Here is a 22073-nt window from a genome sequence, read left to right as displayed (position 1 = left end):
TAGGTAATCTTGTCCCCCCCCCCTTGTTCTATTAATGGCATCATTACATTGATTTTCTTTTGCCAAATGACCCTTGCATTCCGTGGGGCTTTGTCATTGTTTGTAATTTTAATCATTCTAGCAGGTTTCTCATTGTTCCAATTTGAATTTTCTTGATGACTAATGATATTCAGCATCTTTTCATGTGCTTATTAGCCATTGGTGTATTTTCTTTTATAAAAGGTGTCCAAAGATCTTTAACTGGATTGTTTGTCATTATTTTGTATGACAAAATACAAGTTGTATGATCTTCACATATTCTGAATACAAGGCCTTTTGCAGACAAAGTTATTGGCGAATACTTTTTCTGTTCTTCAGCTTGCTTTTTCCTAACTATGTGATTCAAAGAGTACAAGTTTTTATTTACTTATTTATTTATTAAAGACTTTAAGGAATCTGTACACCCAATCAGGGGCCCGAACTCACAACCCTGAGATCAAGAGCCGCATGCTCTACCATTTGGGCCAGCCAGGTGCCCCCAAAGAGTACAAGTTTTTAAAGTTCAGTTAATACATTGTTTTTCTCTTATAGTTTGTATGTTATGTTCTAAGAAACCTTTCCTTACCCAAAGGTTGCAGAGATTTTGTTTTCTTTTTGAAGTTTCATCCTTTGCCTTTGGATCCATTTATTTCTAGTTAATTTTTATGTGTGAAGTAAAGGTCTAAGTAAAGGTATTTTACTCCAATATGCAGTTGTTTCAGCATTACCTGCTGAAGACTTCTCTTTGCCCCACTGAATTACCTTGGAGCCTTTGTAGAGGATCACTAGTGTCCATGCAGATGCATGTCTGGACAGTCTTCTTGCCACGCCAGTTTGATTACTGTGACATTCAGTTTTGAAATCAAGATGCACATGTCCTGCCATTTTGTTCTCATGGTTTCATTGGCTATCTTCTTCTTCTTCTTCTTCTTTTTTTTTTAAGATTTATTTATTTGAGAGAGATAGAGTGAGATAATGCAAGGGATGGGGCAGAGGGAGAGGTAAAGAGAATCTCAAGTAGACTCTGTAGTGAGCACAGAGTACAGAGCCTGATGTGGGGCTTGATCTCATGACTTTGAGATCATGACCTGAGTCTGGTGCCTAACTGACTGTGCCACCTAGGTGCCCCTCACTGTTTATATTCGAAGTCATCTGCATCCTTGCACAAATTTTAAAATTGGCCTGTCCATTTGTAGACACTGCTGGGACTTCGAGGTGGTGTCAGGTCTGCAGATCTATCTGGAGGGAACTGACATCTTCACAACACAAAATCTTCTACTCCACGAGCAGATGGTGTCTCCTCATTTATTTAGGGATCCTTCTTTCAGCAGTGGCTTATAGTTTCCATTGCACAGGTTTTGCACACATTTTGTTAAATTTGAGTCCTTCATGTCTTTGGTGACTTTTTTACAATTTTTAATTTCATGTTCCAGTGGTTCATTGCTAATACCCAGAAATACTATTGATTTTTTTGTATATTGACCTTGTATCCTGTGAATTTCCTAACCTTGCTTATTCTAATAGCATTTTACAGATTCCTTAGGATTTTCTGGATAAACAATCATGTCATTGGCAAAACATTTTATTTCGTCCTTTCTAATTGGTATGCCTTTTATTTCTTGCCTTGTCATAGGTCATCTGGTACAACATTGAATAGAAGTGGTCAGAGTGCACATTTTTGCCTTGTTGCTGACCTGAGGAAGAGAAGCATTTGTCTTTTTTCCAATTAGGTATTTAATATTAGCTGCAGGTTTTTCAGAAATGCCCTTGATCAAGTTAAGGAAGTCCTACTTTGATCAGAGTTTTTATCATGAATGGTGTATGAATTGTATGCATTTATTGGTATGTTAATATGGTTTTCTTATTAAAATGGTGAATTATATTGAGTGATTTTTGAATGTGAAAACATTATACTTACTCCTGGGATTAATCTCAATTGGTCATGATACTGTATTACCTCGTGTGTATATTGTTAGATTGGATCTACTATATTTATTAGGCTAAGTCATGAGTGATATTGGTCTTTAGGTATCTTTTCTTATTGTCTTGTTTGGTTTTGGTTTCAGAGTTAATACTGGTCCCTTGAAACAAACTGGCAAGTACACTCTCATTTTTGAGGTATTTTGTAGGATGGATAGGATTTCTCACTTAAATGATAGAATTTATTAAGGAAGCATCTGGACCTGGAGTTTTGTGGTTTTCACTTGTGCTGTTTGGGGCTATTGAGGCTTTCAATTTTGAAGAAGGCTCTTACTGAAGCTTTCCACTGCTGAAAAGCCCACCAGCTATTAATGCCACAAATGGAAGTGAAAAGTACTAAGTACAACTTAGGTTATGAGAAAACATTCCTATCACGGTGTTATGCAAGAAGCCTAGATTTACTTTTTAAAAAATAATTTTATTTATTTATTTTATTTATTTGAGAGAGAGTGTGTCTGTGCACATGTGAGCATGAGCAGGGGAAGGGGCAAAGGGAGACGGAGAAGCAGACTCCCCACTGAGCAGGGAGCCCAACACAGGGCTTGATCCCAGGACCCTGGGATCATGACCTGAGCTGAAGGCAGACACTTAACCACCTGAGCCACCCAGGCGTCCCTAGAATTTTATTCCTTATAGTGCATGACACCTGGTAGGAAAGAATGAACTCAAGTTTCTATTCCCATGGGGAGCATGAGTCTCAATTTCCTCATTTTGATTCCTCCTTCACAAATGCATGTGCCTCATCAGACACTAATTTTAAGCTAATAGGATTTCTCGTTTCTGGAGCTCCAGCAGCCAGCTCAGCTCTAGGCACACTACAGACACACACACATTTGTCGAGTTTCCACGCTGGTGATTGACGTGATTGACACTGCTCATGGATCTGCACTCATGTCAGGGCAATAGGCAAAAATTTGAGTTTAGGATTTGCTCTTGTTTGAACCAGGGAGAAGAAATACCTTTTATTTCAGCACCCTAAACCCAGAAAGATTTAAATTGTCCTCGAATCCTTGGAAATTTTTAGCTTCCTGTATCTTTCACAGGGCTAGTACACAAGGCTCAATAAATGTTGATCTCTGAGGTCATTAAGGCAGCAGATGGCACTAGAATTTATGCCGTCAACCCTAGATCACTTTCATTCTTTTTGGGGGTGGAGGCAACATGACAATGGAAAGCAGGCTGGATTTGGGAGATAAAAACCTTTGCTTAGAGATGTGTGGTTACTAATGGAAGCATCAAATGAGTAAATGTGAAAACTATATACACTGCACATGAAGTGTACAAGGGTGCATTAATATTATTTAAACCCACGGAAATCAAAGGAAATTATACAGATCCCTTTACTGGGAAGGCAAAAACTGAGGGTAAATGCCACAAAACCAGCCTCAGCAAAGCAGGTGAGTGGCCAAAGGCTGTCTTTGTTCTTTTTCCACCTTCCTGCTTTTATGTCTCAATTCCTACTCCTTCAGCACCCTGCCACCCCAGCAGGCCCCAATTCACACTTGTCATTTTTAAATCAGAAGGAATGAGTTTTTAGAGTAAATTTCAGTTACTGGGTCAGTCAGATAAGGACATGTTTTAGAACCAGAAGACCTTTTGTGTAGGGATCTCTTAGACTTCCCAAAATAGATGCCCATGTGGGGCCAGACCAACTTCTCAAAGCATTTTACTGTCACTTTAAGGCTTTTCTCAGCACCCCAGGGTTCAAATAAATTCTCCGAGACACTTGTTGGTGTAATTTTAAATTACAAGCTTGATCTGTTACCCTCAAATACAGTTTTTAAGGAAGATTAGTTACAAATAGTTGTCAGTACTTTCAAATGGCAGAAAAAGATTACATTGTAGTAAAACTGGAATGAATTTTTTATGCATGAGATAACAATTTTCTTTTTTATCACCAGATGGAATTAATCCAATTCATGCAATAAATGACTATTACATTTTTTTAAAGTTGCCCTAATTTTTCTAGTTGACATTTCATGCTTATTTTAAGTCAAGATATCAATTAGCTCCTGAGCTCACCTTGCCCTCCCCGGGAAGTGGTGAGTACACACATGGCCTCTCTGATACTCAGCTGGGCCCAGAGAACCAGGTAGGAGATCTCAGTCCTTATGCCTTGGGGTGAGAGCTTCGGTTTCAGAGGCAGTGGCCCTGGCAGCCTTTAGACAAATATGACACTAGAGATTATTTAGGACTTTGACAGTGACCTAAAAGAGGTGAACAGGAGGGAAATTCTGATTTATCTTGACATAAAATTGGCAGAAATCACCACCACCAAATTCCTGTAACTAGAAATCACGAGGGTTAAACAGAAAAGGTTCATCTATGATGGGGATACCCCTCACAGCAGACTTTGTGAATGTCTTTTATAGAACCACATAAGATAGTACCATCAACATTTTACATATTTTACATACAATCTGAATACAAATTCTTAAAATTTATTATAGAACATTAAAATAATCCTCTAATAAAATCAGCCTTAAGTATAAGGAATCTAAATTTCAGTATCTTGTACACTTCTAAATAAATATCTTTGATCTATAATTCTTGAAAATATTACAGTTTATGGTGACATGAAAGAGATAGGTCAGTGTTATAAGTGTAAATAAAACATCAACTCAAAAATTAACAAGCCTAAAAATACACTGAACTGAAATTATAGAAAATCAAAACACTAAGTACATAACAATTAAATATGTAGCATTGGGATAACCGAATGCATGCTCAACAACACACTTCCAACTTATATAAAAAGCCCTTTAAAATTCACATGATTGAAATAAATAAGCAGAAACACACAGGGAGCTACTGTACCTGCCAGTAACAACTAGAAAGTAATTTCTCCCTTTTTCTTTCAAATGATCTAAACAAAAAATACAAAACGATGATCATTTGCTAAAAAACTAGAATTCATGTGTCCTGTTTCTGTTCAAATGCTGCCTATGCTATAAAAAGCCAAAGCAAGGCTTTCTAAATGTTAGACTATACCTTAGAAAAGGAAATGCCACTGAACTGACACATTTAAACAAAAATCTGACACTTATTTAAGATATGATTGATTGAATTTTAGCTTCATGACCCCATAAGAGGTCTAAATCAAACCCATGATATGAATGCACATTCAAACATCTGAACGCGTGATTTGTTAATACTGAATTATATATTGTGATTTAATTGCATTTGTGAAAGTAGAAGTTTATTTTACATAAGACCAGAATTAAAACATTTAGAGCAGGAACTAACATCTTATCTTTGTATTCTGGTTCTTATATTTTCAAAGCATAATAAATAGGTGTTCATGTCCTGAGAAGTGAGTCCAGCATTCATCATACCCCAGGAAGCACTGTATCCACAATGAAGTGGCGTGCTCAGACTGAGAGGAAGCTCTTTACATTTTCCTCTTTACTTTTTCCTCTTTACTTCTAGGCCTGTGATTAATTTCTGTCTAGTTAATCAAATTAATTGTCACAGATCTACCACACTGTCTGATTTCAGGGCCAAGATTTCTACCATTCATCTGTTCCACAGTTAAGCCTTGTATTTGTGCCTGCACATCTACAGTCAGGTTCAAATAAAGATCATCTTTGTTACTCTGTGTCGGGTATCTGCTTATGATAACCATTTGAAACAGACATGCATGCATGTGTGTGTGCACACATGCTCGTGTGTGTGCACACACACAATCATTTCACAAATGGAAAATGGAATCTGGAAATAATGCACAAAAAAAAGCCTAAATTACACAGCTCCCAAGGTTAACTAAAAAAAAAAAAAAAAAAAAAAAAAAAAAAAGACAATGAAACTGTAAGGTAACTCCTTTTGATTATACACAAACTTATTGCGTGATGGCTGGAAGCAATGTCTTTGGACTAACAAATGTAAACCAAGTGTCCTTTAACTATTAGCTTGACAAGGCAGCTAAAAATGATGCGGCTGCAACAGTGCCCTTGAACTCTGCTCAGGTTAGCTCACTACACTAGGAAGCAGCACAGAGCAGGGGACGTGCCCTCCAAAGACCATTCCTCCCATCCACGATGCTCAAACGGACATCTGCCTCAGTATGTGGATTACTCTGAGAGCTCCTCAGGATTACCATTTAAAGCTGCCATTTCTGGATGGTCAGGGCTCTTCACTGGGGGAGGGACGCATGTTACAGAACTCCTGAAATAAAAGCTGTTTGGAAAGTTTCACTCTTTTTCACTGCCAGCATGTCTGTGCCTCTTGCGTGCTGCTAGGAGAGGTAGATCCAGTGTTTCAGTTCTGCCATTCCCTGCAGTAACTTGGTGTAATAGAAGTCCACGTTGTCTGCAAAGTCTGTACACATGGGGGACTCCATGTCACCGAAAGTGCAGTACAATGCAGTTCCCCCAACACTGAGGAACACCGTCACTATGCACAGCAAGACCAGTAAAATACAGGAACCACCTCCAACTTCATCTGCAAACATGAGAACAGAGAAAGGTTAAGTTGAGGCAAAAATGGAAATCCTGGCATCTGCTGTCTTCTCACTGACCACAGGAAGTAGATATTTCTAGTTAACCAGAGTCCTCCAGTGGCTGGGGTTGCTGATGGAAAGCTAGTGTACCTGACAACTGCATGAGTGGCACCTAGTAGTTGCCACAGGTGACTCCATCTCAGGACCCTGAGATCATCACCTGAGCCAAAGGCAGACACTTACCCAACTGAGCCCCGAGGTGTCCCTACTCCCCTACTCAATTTTACTCTTATACTTTAGTGGAACAGAAATGTTTTCGCTAGTTCAGTGATTTTTCTTAATAACAGGCAGGACTGTTTTTAATAAAAATGTATCAGCTCTCTGTATTAAGAAGATAGCTATTCTTCGGTTGGAAAGTCTCAATGATCATTCATAATTAAGAAAAACATTTCAAATTTGGAAAAAGACTAAAAAGTTTTATGATCAGCATGATGAGAATGTACCAGAACCTTCTTGGAAGGTGATTTGGCAGTATCTATTAAAACTTTAAATTTATCTATCCTCCTGGCCAGGACATGTTTGAGAACGAGAGAGATGGGGAACAAAGCTGGGATGACAGTTGTAAACCAGGACCACCTCAGGGCAGCTGGACCCTATCACTTAGTCCAACAAATTCACTCCCAAGAATCAGCCTATATATTTGCACAATGCATACTAGTGTATTTATGGGCATGTTCACTGTAGCAAAGTTTGTTAGAACAAAAAGTCGAGAATAACTCAGTTATTCCAGTTACAATGGAACAGTTAAATAATTGTGGGACAATCGTGTTATGAAATAACATGTAATTATTTAATAGAATGAAGAAAATTTAATGTATTCTCTTATAGGAAGATAGCCAAGATTGATGGTTAAATGAAAAAGAAGTGACCTAACAATATATAACGAACACATCTGTGTTAAAACAAAAGCCATATGTGTCAGTGTGCATATGCACATGTGCGCTCATATACACACAATGTGTCTTGAAAAGATGGTAACTTCAATTAGTACTTGGGGGAAACTTTAATTAGTACTTCGGGGAAACCCTCAAGGGAAGGTTGTTAGACTTGATACTGTTTTACTTCATTACTGCATGAGTTTGTGGGGTATTTTTTAGATTTTATTTATTTTTAAAAGACAAAGAAAAAGAGCACACATGTCCAAGGTGGGGGAGAGGGGCAGAGAGAAAGGGAAAGAGAGAATCTCCAGCAGATTTCCCACTGAGCATGGAGCCTGATATGGGGCTGGGTCCTGTGACTCCAAGATCATGACCTGAGCCAAAACCAAGAGTCAGACTGGACCACCCAGGTGCCCCATTACTCCATGAGTTTTCCATGATTAGCATTTATTACTTTTATGTTAAAATCCCCACATTTTACAAAATGTAATATAAACAAAATGGACTTTATTTGGAAGATTTTCCAGTAATAAGTGAACATATTTTTCTTTTTCTTTTTTTTTTTTTAAATCCTATTTTATTTTTTTTTATTTATTTACGATAGTCATACAGAGAGAGAGAGAGAGAGAGGCAGAGACACAGGCAGAGGGAGAAGCAGGCTCCATGCACCGGGAGCCTGACGTGGGATTCGATCCCGGGTCTCCAGGATCGCGCCCTGGGCCAAAGGCAGGCGCCAAACCGCTGCGCCACCCAGGGATCCCATAAATTATAAATTCATAAATTCAAAAATAAATTCATAAATTCATAAATTCATAAATTATAAAATGTATAAATTCAAACGCGGGGATCCCTCGGTGGCTTAGCGGTTTAGTGTCTGTCTTCGGCCCAGGGCATGATCCTGGAGTCCCAGGATCGAGTCCCGCATCAGGTTACCTGCATGGGGCCTGCTTCTCCCTCTGCCTGTGTCTCTGCCTCTCTCTCTCTCTGTGTCTCCATGAATAAATAAATAAAATCTTAAAAAAGCTAAAAAAATTAAAAAAAATAAAAATTCAAAAGCAAAAACATCTAAGAATCTAAGGGATTCTCTGTTTTTCTCCTACTAAAGCATATTCCCCTCCCACCCCAGAAGCAAACACTCAAATCTAGTGCATATCCTTCCAGATCAGAGACACAGGTTTCAGGATTCTTAGGTAAATAGGATTATGTAATTGTATTGTTCTGTGATTTACAAATTTATAGTTTAATAAATTGTAATAATCAATAGGTTTAATAATTTATATGTGCAAATATATTTTTCTACAAATGAATATAATGTCATTAATAATATATCTCTGGGTTTTTTTTGGTTTTTTTGGTCAGTTCAGTTTTTTTGACCCTCTTTTCTGTTTTTTGGCATTATGCACTCCCACTCCCTCATCTATGTTAACAATCTAGTGCATGTAGCTTTCCACATTTTTCTTCATAATCATATATTTATATGTTAACATTTAAACACTTTATTTTTAAAAATCGATCTTGTTTTATCAACAGGTGTTGATACTGTTTAGAGCTGTTCGGCCAATCTGGAGGCTGAGAGGCCCAAGTGGCTGCAGAACATACACTAAGTAACCAGGTCAAAGACGTGATGGCTACTAAGTATGTAGGAACGTCATTTGTAAATCCAGGGCTCCTCTGGGAAGCAAGGATTCAGTGCCATTGTGCAGAGAATGGAGCACTCTCTCTGGAGAAGACTGGGAAAGTCTGCAAGGTGCAGAGGTAAAAGGAGGGATGGGAATAGATTATTACCAAGGCTCCTTTATTACTCTAAATTAGAAGCTTTCTACTATAAAAATTTAGAAACCTCTACTGCTATCACTTTAGAAAGCAGAGCCACGTTTACACTGTTATTTTAACAATGCAGCTGTTTTACAAACTTGAGAAACAGTCGAAAAGCTCTTGGCTGTATTTCCTCTCACCCTTAGTGACCTAGGCCTTCAGTAAACCTAGCAACCAATGCAGACAGGCCTAGAAGGGGAGTGCCAAACATGAGCAACAGTGTCACAGTGCTGCTCTGAAGAGCCACCTTCTGTAGAGTCAGGAAGAAATCACCACAGAGAATATCCTTGTAATCCATAAATACTTCTCAGACTTACAAAGGAGTATTAAATGCCACTTAAAAAAAAAAAAAAAAAAAAAAACAACCAAAAAACAAAAAACCGGGGGGCAGCCCAGGTGGCTCAGCGGTTTAGCGCCACCTTCAGCCCAGGGCCTGATCCTGGAGACCTGGAATCGAGTCCCACATGGGGCTTCCTGCATGGAGCCTGCTTCTCCCTCTGCCTGTGTCTCTGCCCCCCCCCTTTTTCTCTCTGTCTCTCATAAATAATTAAAATCTTAAAAAAAAAAAAAAGGTAGCAGGCTCACTTAAACAACAACAACAACAAAAAAAAAACAAGTATTAAACAGGACATTGAAATGAGCTTCCAGCATACCTTCTGTGAGACAGGGAGGCCAGGAGTTGAATTTTACAGCTTGCTCATTTATTTGAACAAAATGCTCAGGAAAAACGGAAGAGCTGATGATCATTTGATTCTATGTATTTCTTTGTGGAATATAAAGCAAGTGAGCATACATGTTCTTTTACAAACTCCATTACCAGATATCTTTCCAGGTCCAGACCCACTCTCAGCCGACCCCGAGAAGCAGCTCCATGCTACACAGGGCCCCAGGGTGCTTTACCTTGATCTAAGTCATCATCGATCTCCTGGAACCTTACTCTTCGCTTCGATGGTTTCTGCTGCATTTGGGCAGGATGGTCTCCTCCACTCTCATTCCTCTTCTTCAATATAGAGACCAATCCTTCAGCAGGGACAACCTGTCCAAGATAATTCACAAGGAATGTTTTATTCAGTTCTATTCAACAGGCACTTGCATTTCTGTTACAGTTTCTGTTAGGTTTATCCACCTCCTACAGAAAAAAACATCATAGTGAATCATCAGAATCATTATAACAAGATAATATTTCATTTTATGCAGGTGACTGCCAAATACACACACATCTGAAATTCTAGTCACTCTCACACAGCCCTGAGCCAACCCCAGGGCCAGGCGCTCTGATGCAGCGTGCAGGGACTGGACACCAGGCTTTCTGTACCACCCTGCTCTGGGCTCCACTTCCCCCATAGGAGGGCTATAAAATGGCCACCCACAGCCCCTCTCTGCTAATTATGAGTGCTGGCTTTTGCTTTATAACAGAGGCTGATGATCCACCACCTCTTTTTCTAGCAATTTTTAAGAAATGAATGTGTGAGACTCAAAATCTACTTGATACTATGAACTCATGAATCTGAGATCGAGAGTTGCATGCTCTACTAACTCAGCCACCCAGGTGCCCCTGGATGCCAACTTTTAATATCAAAATGGGTGCTAAGCTCAGTTCCTCTGAGAAACTATGTATTTATTAAATTATTCTCTACTGCTCAAAATATTTTAAGGACTTCTCTTCTGGAATATCTCAGAGCCAGTTTCTTAGGGATATGTTAACCTTGTAATATGCAGAGGTTGGCAAACTATGGGCAGTAGGCCCTCTGCCTACTTTTTATAAATAACATTTACTGGCAACACAGCCAAGCCAACTCATCTACACACCGTGTGGGGCTGCTACAACAGCCGACAGGAGGCTCCAGCAGACCCTAAAGTCTAAAATGTTTACTATTTGGCCCTTTGTAGAAAGAGTTAGCTAACATTTGTCCCCCACCTCTACCCCTTTCTGTGATGCCTCCTGGTTTTCCCCAGAGACTCCTCTCCTGCCTCCACCCCACGGCTTATTTAGGAATAAAGACAAAAACAAAAACCCTTGCCATTTAGGAGTTTAGAGACTCCACGGTGTATGGAGAAGGGGATCAGTTGGTAGAGACAGACTAGGAAACAAAAGCTCCTCCCTAAGCAGCAGGTTGATTCAGAGAAGTTAGCTTGTGAGTTGGCCTGCGTGGACAAGCTGCAAGTGATGACACAGGTGGGCATTGTGGGCATAACATTGCAGATGTCAGTGACTTGCTGGGGAGCAGGTCACTGGAAGCTGAGGGCTGCCTGTAATGTCATTTCTGTGATCAATGGCATAAAATACTTAATATAATTTCCAGCTCCAGCCAGTCATCTCTGATAATGTGCTATGTATAAATATTATTGATCCTATTAGTTCTTTTTATAACTCAAAGCTTTTAGGGCCAAATAACTCAATATAATCTTCTACTAGGCTTTCCTGAACATGGGTCTATAGAAACCATTATCTCAAAAAAAAAAAAAAATCAATGTCAGCAATTTATTCTTTTTATAGGAAATGTGTATTTCAAATGATGTCCTTCTTTTGAGAAAACTAAAGCACTTTAGTGACATTAAAATGGAATGTACAAATATGCAAGGGAATAGCCTTTCAAATGTTTCTTTAGAAAGCAACATTAAACACTCCCTTATATAGCATTAAAGAGCTCCTTTCTATGACAGAGAAAACTGATTTTACAAGTACCACACTGAAAAAAAGAGAGGAAAAAAAGTCCTCATAAGTTTCTGAAGAGGAAGAGATGAAAAACAGAAATGACTTTTAGTGGCTATATTACTACTAACGATGTATCACTGATATTCTTATTTTTAGTAAATGTAAAAAAAAAAGGAGGGGTGGAATTATCATAGACTGATTCACTATTTTTATCCATAAAATAAAGTCCTACATTTACCCACAGCGAATTTACCTATCAGAAGTGTTTTCAAGTTGCTTTAACTACTAAGGAAAAAACAGTCCTATTAAGAATAATTGTGAGGGGGATCCCTGGGTGGCGCAGCGGTTTGGCGCCTGCCTTTGGCCCAGGGCGTGATCCTGGAGACCCTGGATCGAATCCCACATCGGGCTCCCGGTGCATGGAGCCTGCTTCTCCTTCTGCCTGTGTCTCTGCCTGTCTCTCTCTCTCTCTGTGTGACTATCATAGATAAATAAAAAAAATTAAAAAAAAAAAAAGAATAATTGTGAGGATGAGCCCCAGGGTGGCGTTACTGTTACTTTCATATCTTTGTGATACGAATTTTCAATCTGTAAATTCAAGAAACAGACTCAAATCATAAATAAAAAGACAGGAGCACCTGGGTGGCTCACTGGTTGAGCATCTGCCTTTGGTTCAGGTTGTGATCTCGGAGTCCTGGGATGGAGTCGCATATCGGGCTCCCCACAGGGAGCCTGCTTCTCCCTCTACCTATGTCTCTGCCTCTCTCATGAATAAATGGATGGAATCTTAAAAATGAATAAATAAAATAAAATAAAATAAAATAAAATAAAATAAAAAGACAGTGAATGTGAATAAAAGTATATTGAAGGGCCAAGCGAGAAACTCTGAAGTCTTCTGAAAGACACAGATGTGCTTCTGAGATGTAGCAGCCAGTGGTAGCACACCAGCCTGGTAGGCCCCTGCCTTAAGGGCCAGAGCAGGAAAAATCCTCCATGAACCTGGAACAGTTTGTAGCACCAGAATATGAGGAAGTATGCTATAAAGAATGGGGTTTGTCAGAACAACACAGAAGCCAACCTCAAGGTGCTTCTAATGGCCAAAGGTGGAACACTTTGCAACAAAATGAAAGACACAGTTGTGTGAGATGGGCCAACATTCTGTTTTGACACCCTTCCCCAATCAACTCTTAATTCTTGTCTAGAAATCTAACCACACCTTATACAAGGTATGGTGGGACCAATTTTAGGCATGGGAGATGAATGCCAGGGGGGCAACTCTTAGAAGACAAATGGATGCTGTCCTTCCTGTTTTGGCAGGAGTTTTGGGCAGGGGTCTTAGAACCCATCCCCAGGACAGAAATTCCACCTACCACACCAAGGCAGTCAAACATAAACATTTAAGAAACAACTTGCAGAGTTTTCCTTGATTCTATGGTACAAAGGCAAGTAAGCCCAAGCAAGGTCAGGGTCTTAGTTTGAGGTCTCACTCAAAAGACTGCCAAGTGCTTCTACATAGGTAGAGATGATGATTATGGACACATGGAAATGCATCTTCTCCAAACTATTGTAAAAAAAAGTTTCAATGCCCTTTTCCCCTTTTTTACCATAATGTCAACATTAAAAGGCTAATTTTTAAATAAAGAAATAAAGCTTTTAAAAACCTAACTTAGTTTCCCACTTCAATTACCAAGTTTCTTTCCTATCCAAACAAAGTATAACAGCCCTTCCACTGAGAACAAAAAGAACGCATAAACTGTAATTAATGTAATTGTCACTGGTGGTACTCCATGAATTAGCACAGAATTAAAAACAAAAGCAAAACAAAATATCCATCTAGCTTAGTCCTATACATTTGCAAGGAAAGAGTTCCTCTGTGTGTCCCCTCAAATATCAATGACATCTTAAATAGTGTTTTAAGAATTAACTAGTCATAAAAAAACAAAGTTTTGCTTGGCACAGTGAATCCTAACTGACAAGGATCCCACTGAGAGGGCCTTGCTGTTAGAATTGCTTCCGCAAAAAAAATTAAAGGAGAAAGCAGATACCACATAATACTCTTCTAGTGACAGAAGCCTGCTCAATTCTGAAGTTCAGGGCTGGTAAATTTTGAACAGGAACGCATGCTTGGTTTCTCAATGACCTGAGAATTGACATTCACAAATCATACTCGTATATTCTAAGTGGCTTACTTGCCTGTGGTTTCCCAATAGAAGAACGTGTCAAATTTACCATCCCTGTTCACTGAAGGAACAAGAGATGCTCCCTGCCAGCTCCCTTAGATTTGGGCTCCAGAGTAAGAAGTACAATTTAGTGAATCAGTACACCTTTACACGACATGCCACAATCTTTACAACTCTATCACACAGGCATCAGCAGTCCCATTTTACAGAATAGCCAAGCTTAGGCAGCTCACGTAACCTGCTTACATTTGTTGCGCCTGCTCCCCATAGGGTTTGGATACAAGTTCGTTAAACCTTTTGCCATTTTCTTTACGTGAAGAGAACTTATTCTCTAGGACTATTAAAATTCTGCTTAGTGTTGCCTGTTACATATTGCAGTGAAAGTGAGATGAACAGAATTTTCAAATAAACCCAAGCAGTTTCTTTTGTGTTTCCAAAGTACTTGTTACCTCTTGTGACAAATCCTTACCTTACACATCACCCCATTTAAGAGATACTTAAACTAATGGCTAAATCCACTGATCTAGTGACATGGGGGAGGAGATGGGTAGAGGAAAGAGCTTCTGTGTCATTCAATTACTCTGCAAGTAGATTAATGTCATGGCTTCTCATACAGCAAATTAATATTATCAGTCACAGCAGGAGCAAGAGGAGGCAGCTAGAGGAGGAAAGCCATCTTTCAGAAAGAAAGCAGTGGTGACCTCTGGCCCCGCAGTGCTGCATCTTAGTGCAATAGGGAGAGAACAAAAAAGAGGAAAAAACAAATAATGATGAAGTACATCAATGCTGGACTTTTATTTTTAAAGATTTTATTTATTTATTCATGAGTGACACATACACGCAGAGAGAGAGGCAGAGACACAGGCAGAGGGAGAAGCAGGCTCCATGCAGGGAGCCCGATGCAGGACTCGATCCCAAGTCTCCAGGATCACACCCTGGGCTGCAGGCGGCGCCAAACTGCTGTGCCACGGGGGCTGCTCAATGCTGGACTTTTAAAAGAGGAGTTTAAAAAGGAAAGAGGCTTTGTTTTTTTAAAATAAAAATAGGTTTGAAAAAAGATTTTATTTATTTATTTGAGAGAGAGAGAGAGAGAGGGAGAGAGAGAGAGTGTGCGAGCACAAACAAGGGAGGTAGAGGGAGAAGACTCCCCCGCATAGCAAGCAGCCCAACTCGGGGCTCGATCTCAGGACCTGGGGATCATGACCTGAGCGGAAGGCGGATGCTTCACCAACTGAGCCATCCATGCACCTCCAAATTATTTTATTATCTATGTTTCTAGATTAGGCACCACTTCATGTTTTTGTAATTTGCTTTTGTTTGCTTAACCACTTAATAAGTATAAAGTAGGAAAAGAAATAAGAATGTTAAGAACCACTCTACTTTTTAACTCCCATTGTTTAAATAGGTAGACTCCAGGGGCGCCTGGGTGGCTCAGGTCATAAACCTGGGGTCCTGGATGGAGCCCCAGGTCGGGCTTCCTGGGGTGTGTGTGTATGTGTGTGTGTGTGTATGTGTGTGTGTGTGTTTCTCCCTCTCTCTCTGTGTTCGAGATCTCTCTCAAATAAATAAATAAAATATAATAGGTAGATTCCAGAACAGAACATTTGATTTTCCTGCTCTCGGGGCTGCTGCTTCAGTCACAGCCTGACTCTATCTAACCAATCAGCCGCCAGTCTTGTCAGTCCTCGCTCAAAGGGCATCCTCACCACAGCCGCTCAGCCCACTCTTCAGGACTTCTCACCTGAACCGTGGCCAAAACCTGATGGGACTCCTTGCCTTGGCCCAGCCTCCCACACCTTGCCTGCGGCCATAACCTGATGGGTCTCCTTGCTTTGGCTCCGCCTCCTGTGCCTCCTGCTCTCCCCAGTGCAGCCAGAAAGCAGATCTGGTCACAGGTCCTGCTCAAAACCTCGGCTTTCCGCCACCCACTGAATTTGACTCCAGTTCCCTACCCTGGTCCAGAGGCCCTCCAGGAACCGGCCACGCAGCCTGCCCGCCTCCCCTCGTTCACTGTGCCCCAGTGGCGCCAGCTCTCCCAGTGCCTCCCTCCTGCTTGATCAGTGCGTCTGTTGAACTCACAAACCTGAGATCAAGACCTGAGCTGAGATCGAGTCCCACACTTAACCCACCGAGACCTCCGGGGTGCCCCTATATTGTTTATTTTTATGTGAACTTATTTATTATGTGCCTCTCCATCTAGAGAGTAAGCTTCACAAGAGCAGGGACCAGACGTGTGCTCGCTGGTGTGTCCTCAGTTTCTAGAGTATATAGTAGGTACTCAACAAATATGCCAAAGGTAAAATGAATACACAGATGAGCAGTTTACCTGCAGACAGCACCTAGCTTATACTTATTTGAATAACATAGATTTTCTCCCTTAACATAACCAAAACTAAATATGTTTTCAAAGGTAATTTATTTTTCTAAGTAAACTCGGTTTAAAAACAAAACAAAAGCCTTCTGTGTAGGTGACCATTATTGGCAATAATGTGTTAGCTTTGTAGAAAATACAAAAATGTATTTTTTTAAAAAAGATTTTATTATTTGAGAGAGAAAAAATGTGTGCTCAAGCAGCATGGAGGGGCAGAGGCAGAGGGAGAAGCAGACTCTCTGCTGAGCAGGGAGCCCAAAGCTGGGCTAAATCCCAGGACCCTGGCATCATGACCTGAGCTGAAGGCAGACGCTTCATGGATTGAGCCTCTAGGCACCCCGTATTAAAAACTTTTTGAAATTATTATAACATCATTTTTAAAGACAAGTATCAATTGCAATCTGAAACATTTATTATAGTTTTCTGAACATACCATGTCAGTCCCCGCAAATAGATTACACATATATATATTAATGAGGAAAAATGAATGGTTTATCTCCATATGGTGTATCATGCTGCTAAAATGTGCTCACGAAGGGGATCTCTTAAATTATATATTATGATTTTTTCAATATGAAAAGACAGATTAATTTTCATGAAATTTACCCAATATTCAATGTTACTCAGAAAACAAAACAATTCCCTCACCCCCACTCCCTTATGGAACAACCTACTACAAGCTGAGTGGACTTTCATTTTATTGTTTTTAAAGATTTATTTATTTATTCATGAGAGACACAAAGAGAGAGAGAGAGAGAAAGGAAGGAAGGAAGGAAGGAAGGAAGGAAGGAAGGAAGGAAGGAAGGAAGAAAGAGAAAAGAAAAGAAAGAAAAGAAAAAAGAAAAGAAAGAGAAAGAAAGAAAGAAAGAAAGAAAGAAAGAAAGAAAGAAAGAAAGAAAGAAAGAAAGAAAGAGGCAGAGACACACAGGCAGAGGGAGAAGCAGGTTCCATGCAGGAAGCCTGATGCAGGACTCGATCCTGAGTCTCCAGGATCACGCCCTGGGCCGAAGGCAGGAGCTAAACCGCTGTGAGCCACCCAGAGTGGACTTTTATTAGCAGTATGGGGTTGGATCATGACACCATCTTGAATTTGAATAATTCATTTCTTGTGTCAGGTTTGATGCTAGGTACAGCTGAAGAACTGGTAGTGTTTTGTTTTTGTTTGTTTTTTTTTTAGATTTTATTCATTTATTTTAGAGATAGAGAGCAGAAGCAGGGGGAGGAGCAGAGAGAATGAGGGACAAGCAGACTCTCCACTTTGTGTGGAGCCTATGGGGAGGCTCAATCCCACAACCCTGAGATCATGACCTCAGGCAAGTCAAGAGTCAGCTGCTCAACCCACTGAGTCACCCAGATGCCCCATAACAGCTGAAGGGTTTTAAAAGAAGGTAACACAACCCTCCCAGGTTCTAGAACCAAGCAAGTCAGTGATTATTGGCATTACCAGGCTCCTTGGGTAGAGGCAGTTTGGGTTTCGACATTAAAATAATGTCAGAATTTCATGGGTATTGTAATAAAATTTCATCTTTTCCCCAAAACTAGGATAGTGAAATTCAGCCAACAGATAACACTTGGATTTGGACACCTGTTGGGAATGCAGGCTTTATATAAGGAGTGTCCCTATCTGAATTTTTAGCCACTGCATCTGCAATCATTGTACACACAGAAGTCACATAAAAATTACTGAGGAGGGACCCCAAAAGAGTGAATCTCTACCTTGCTGACACTGTACATGTGATGAACTTATGTTAAATATCTATGAAATGAGCATAAATGTTTTTGATGCTTTTAAAAATAGCACCTGTTGGGGAGCCTGGGTGGCTCAGTTGGTTGGGTGTTTGCCTTCAGCACGAGTCATTATCCTGGGGTCCTGAGATTGGGCCCCATGTCGGGCTCCCTGCTTAGTGGGGAGTCTGCTTCTGCCTCTGCTCCACTTGTGCTCTTTTTCTCAAATAAAATCTTTTAAAGAAATTAAACAGTGCCAGTTATACTTCCAGTGAGAGGGTGTCATGCTCTTTTTTTACATAGGAAAGAACATCGGTGCTTCAGATACTAAGCTATCATTTTACCTAGAAAAGTTGTTCTGGATTTAAAACTGCTTCTAAAACCCAGAAAAGGGCAGCCCTGGGGGCACAGCGGTTTAGTGCTGCCTTCAGCTCAGGGCGTGATCCTGGAGAGACCCTGGATCGAGTCCCATGTTGGCCTCTCTGCATGGAGCCTGCTTCTTCCTCTGCCTGTGTCTCTGCCTCTCTCTCTCTCTGCATCTCTATGAATAAATAAATAAAATCTTAAAAAAAAATAAAACCCAGAAAAGTTTCATTTACACATGTCTCTACATCCTGGAATTAAATTAGTGTAAACAGTTTTCATTCTCCATGAGATTCTGAATAAATTATTTCATTTGATGTGATGAGCCTAATTTTTTTTATGAAGATTTTATTTATTCATGAGAGACACACAGAGAGAGAGAGGCAGAGACATAGGCAAAGAGAGAAGCAGAGAGAGAAGCAGACTCCATGCAGGGAGCCCGATGTGGGACTCCGTCCCGGGTCTCCAGGATCAGGCCAAGACAGATCAGGCCAAAGACAGGTGCTCAACTGCTGAGCCACCCAGGCATCCTTATTTTTTTTTTAAAAGATTTTATTTATTTATTCACGAGAGACACACAGAGAGAGGCAGAGACATAGGCAGAGAGAGAGGCAAACTCCCTGCAGGGGAACCTGATGCGGACTCGATCCCAGGACCCCAGGATCACGCCCTGAGCCAAAGGCAGACGCTCAACCACTGAACCACCCAGGCGCCCCTGATTGTTTAAAAGACAACAGCAAACGCTCCCAATGGGCTGGTGGTGGTTGTCAAAGCCAAGCAGCACCGCATCCACAGTTGAGCAATGCGGAAGTGCCAAGAAAATGAAAGCAGGGAGACCAACAAATGGGGAAAATGTGGCAGTGACTTTCATTGTGACCATTCCACCATAACCACAGAGGTTGGCAGAGTGAGGACCAGTGAGGAAATTGCTTAGGGGCAGAGTCACTCACAGAAGCAAGGGTCAGTTTGGAAGAGAGACTGGAGGACTCACTAGGGCAGCACAGCAATCTGGAAGAGAGTAGACCTAGCAGCCTCTGTGGCTCCAGAGGGCATGAACATACTGTGTGCAAATATTTGGTTATTAAGACATTATGCTCTGTATCTTCTATTCACCAAAGTATGGAAGCATGAAAAATATTTTAAAAACAAGTCCAGGAAAATTACCCAAGTGAGGCCCCAATAGATGAAATCAGAAGTTCATCTGAATCCTCACTGTATCCTCAGCACTTGATGGAACAGAGAGCCTTAGTAGGATGCTGCTGAGAACATACAACAGTGTTTGGATTAAAAAGAAGTTTGCAGGGTGCCTGGGTGGCTCAGTTGGTTGGAAAAGCATCTGCCTTCGGCTCAGATGATGTTCCCAGGGTCCTGGGATCCAGCCCCAAGTTAGGCTCCCTGCTCAATGGAGTCTGCTTCTCCGTCTCGGTCTCCATGCCCTTCACCCCAGCTCATGTGCTTTCTCAAATAAATTAATAAAATTAAAAAAAAAAAAAGAAAGAAAGAAGTTTGTACTTACAAGCAAACCCAGTATCGCCTGGACATTTTATTTAGGCCAAAACTTCACTCTTAAGGTAGTAAGGAAATTGTAAGCATTAGTGATTTTTAATTTTAATTTTATTTTAAAGATTTTATTTATTTATTCATGAGAGACAGAGAGAGAGGCGGAGACACAGGCAGCGGGAGAAGCAGGCTCCCTCCGGGGAGCCTGATGCGGGACTCAATCTCGGGACCTTGGAATCATGCTCTGAGCCAAAGGCAGATGCTCAACCACTGAGCCACCCAAGCATCCTGCACTAGTGATTTTTTAGTTTTGAAACTTTAAAACTCTTTTCCTGTCAGGGTGAGGCAGAATTTATTGAAGCATATTCCTCAGAATGGAGAGGAAATATTCAGAAACAATCTGTTCACCATTATCACAGGAATACAAATTAGTTTCGTTAATCATATGTAGCTTTTGGGGTTCTTAAAATAGTACAACTTAACAGATCAATAGAATTTTAGGAAAGGGAAGCAGCACTTACAGAAGAGAACTTCACAGGAAAGACAAGTTTAAAACGTAAATCGTTTCTACCCCTGGGACGCCTGGATGGCTCAGCAGTTGAGCACCTGCCTTCAGTCCAGGGCGTGATCCTGGAGATCTGGGATCGAGTGCCATATTGGGCTCCCTGCATGAAGCCTGCTTCTCCCTCTGCCTGTGTCTCTCCTTCTCTCTCTCTCTCTCTCTCTCTCTCATGAGTAAATAAAATCTTAAAAAAAAAAAGTTTCTACCCCTGTGAGGTGTTATCTAGTAGGAAAAACTGACGTTACGAGCTGAAAGAACACTCCATGTGGCTGTAGTTCAATAGCAAACCCCGACTACAGGCATTCTGTAAAGTAGGAGACCCATCAGGAGCGCTCTGACCCTTCACCATTTATACCTAAAAATCTAAAACTAGACCTTCTGTCTTTTCTCCACAGGGTCAACTGGATCATTGGTGTGAAAAGCAGTGGTCAGGGAAGGGGAAACTTTTGGTATTACAGCTAGATTTGAATATAGGTGTGACTTCCGTTTTGATAGTTCTCTGTATCAGAAGTCTGGTGAAAATGAACAAGGGAAGGAATACTGGGTCCAGTATTTTACTACTGGCTTTATTTATTTATTTTATTTTAATGAAAACACTATTCTTTTGAAGATTTTATTTTTATATAATTTGTACACCCAATGTTGGGCTCGAACTCACAACCCCGAGATCAAGAGTTGCATGCTCCACTGACTGAGCCAGCCAGGCACCCCTCTATTTTAATTTTTTTTTAACTCTAAGAAAAAATTGTGGTAAGGTATGTCTAATATAAAATTGCAGTCTTAACAATTCAGTGTATTAATTATATTCACAATGTTGTGCCACCACTACTAGTATCTATTTCTAAAATTTTCATCAACCCAAACAGAAACTCTGTACTCATTAAGTACTATGAAACAATTTCAAGAGGAAATTAGGAAGAAAAAAAAAATCATAGTTTATAGAGGACTGACTTGCAAATGGTAATAAAAAGATCTAGTTAAAATAAATGAATGGATAATAGATCAAGTGCTTTATTATTTTATTTAACTTAGTCAAGATCAAATTAGGACTAGCTGCTGGGGAGCTGACTAGAAGTGGCAATGCAGCAAGCCAGTAGCCTGACAGCTGAGGATCTGAGCAAGCTTCTGCAGGGCGCTGCTTTCCTGGGTACTCTGCTGTCCATTCTGGCTCTGTTGCTTTTTCAGTTTCTACTTAAAGTTTGTTTTTTTCCTTCCAATGATGATGTAGAAAGAGAAAACAATGGCTATAAATGGGACTTAAAAGCTTACTTGGAAAAACCTAGAAGATGAAAAACAGGAAGAGTAGTTGGTATCCTAATTTTCAGGGGAGGAAACATACATGGAGAGGTTAGCAGGAACTCTGCAGGGTTGCTAGTGGGTGGGTCTGTATGTGACTTTAGACTGTGTAAGACTGTTCTTTCCACCGAACAAAGCCACCTTCCACTGGAGCTACAGTTTGCATATGGATTTTTCCCCCTTAACTTTATTATCATTATTTTTTTTTAAAGATTTCTATTTTGTTTATTT

The 22073-nt window shown here is 40.4% G+C and overlaps 1 protein-coding gene across 4 annotated transcripts in view; it reads right to left on the bottom strand.

The window, feature by feature from the left end:
• Positions 1-3733: 3733 nt before the first annotated feature.
• The window catches only part of CNST (consortin, connexin sorting protein), a 123206-nt gene continuing 104866 nt past the window's right edge, over positions 3734-22073 (bottom strand). For 3 of the 4 annotated variants that reach the window (XM_055323760.1, XM_055323759.1, XM_055323761.1), the window contains 2 exons: positions 10090-10225; positions 3734-6438 (listed from right to left, as the gene is read on the bottom strand). In XM_055323760.1, coding sequence (XP_055179735.1) covers positions 6233-6438; positions 10090-10225 — 342 coding nt within the window. In that variant the 3' untranslated portion in view covers positions 3734-6232. Of the gene's footprint in view, positions 6439-10089; positions 10226-20495; positions 21826-22073 lie in introns of those variants that run through there. The other variant, XM_055323762.1, reaches the window with a different exon arrangement.

This window comes from Nyctereutes procyonoides, unplaced genomic scaffold (assembly GCF_905146905.1).
Source record: "Nyctereutes procyonoides isolate TBG_1078 unplaced genomic scaffold, NYPRO_anot_genome, whole genome shotgun sequence".
NCBI lineage: Eukaryota > Metazoa > Chordata > Mammalia > Carnivora > Canidae > Nyctereutes > Nyctereutes procyonoides.
The sequence above is the reverse complement of the archived record's forward strand: the minus strand, read 5'-3'. Positions and strand labels throughout refer to the sequence as shown.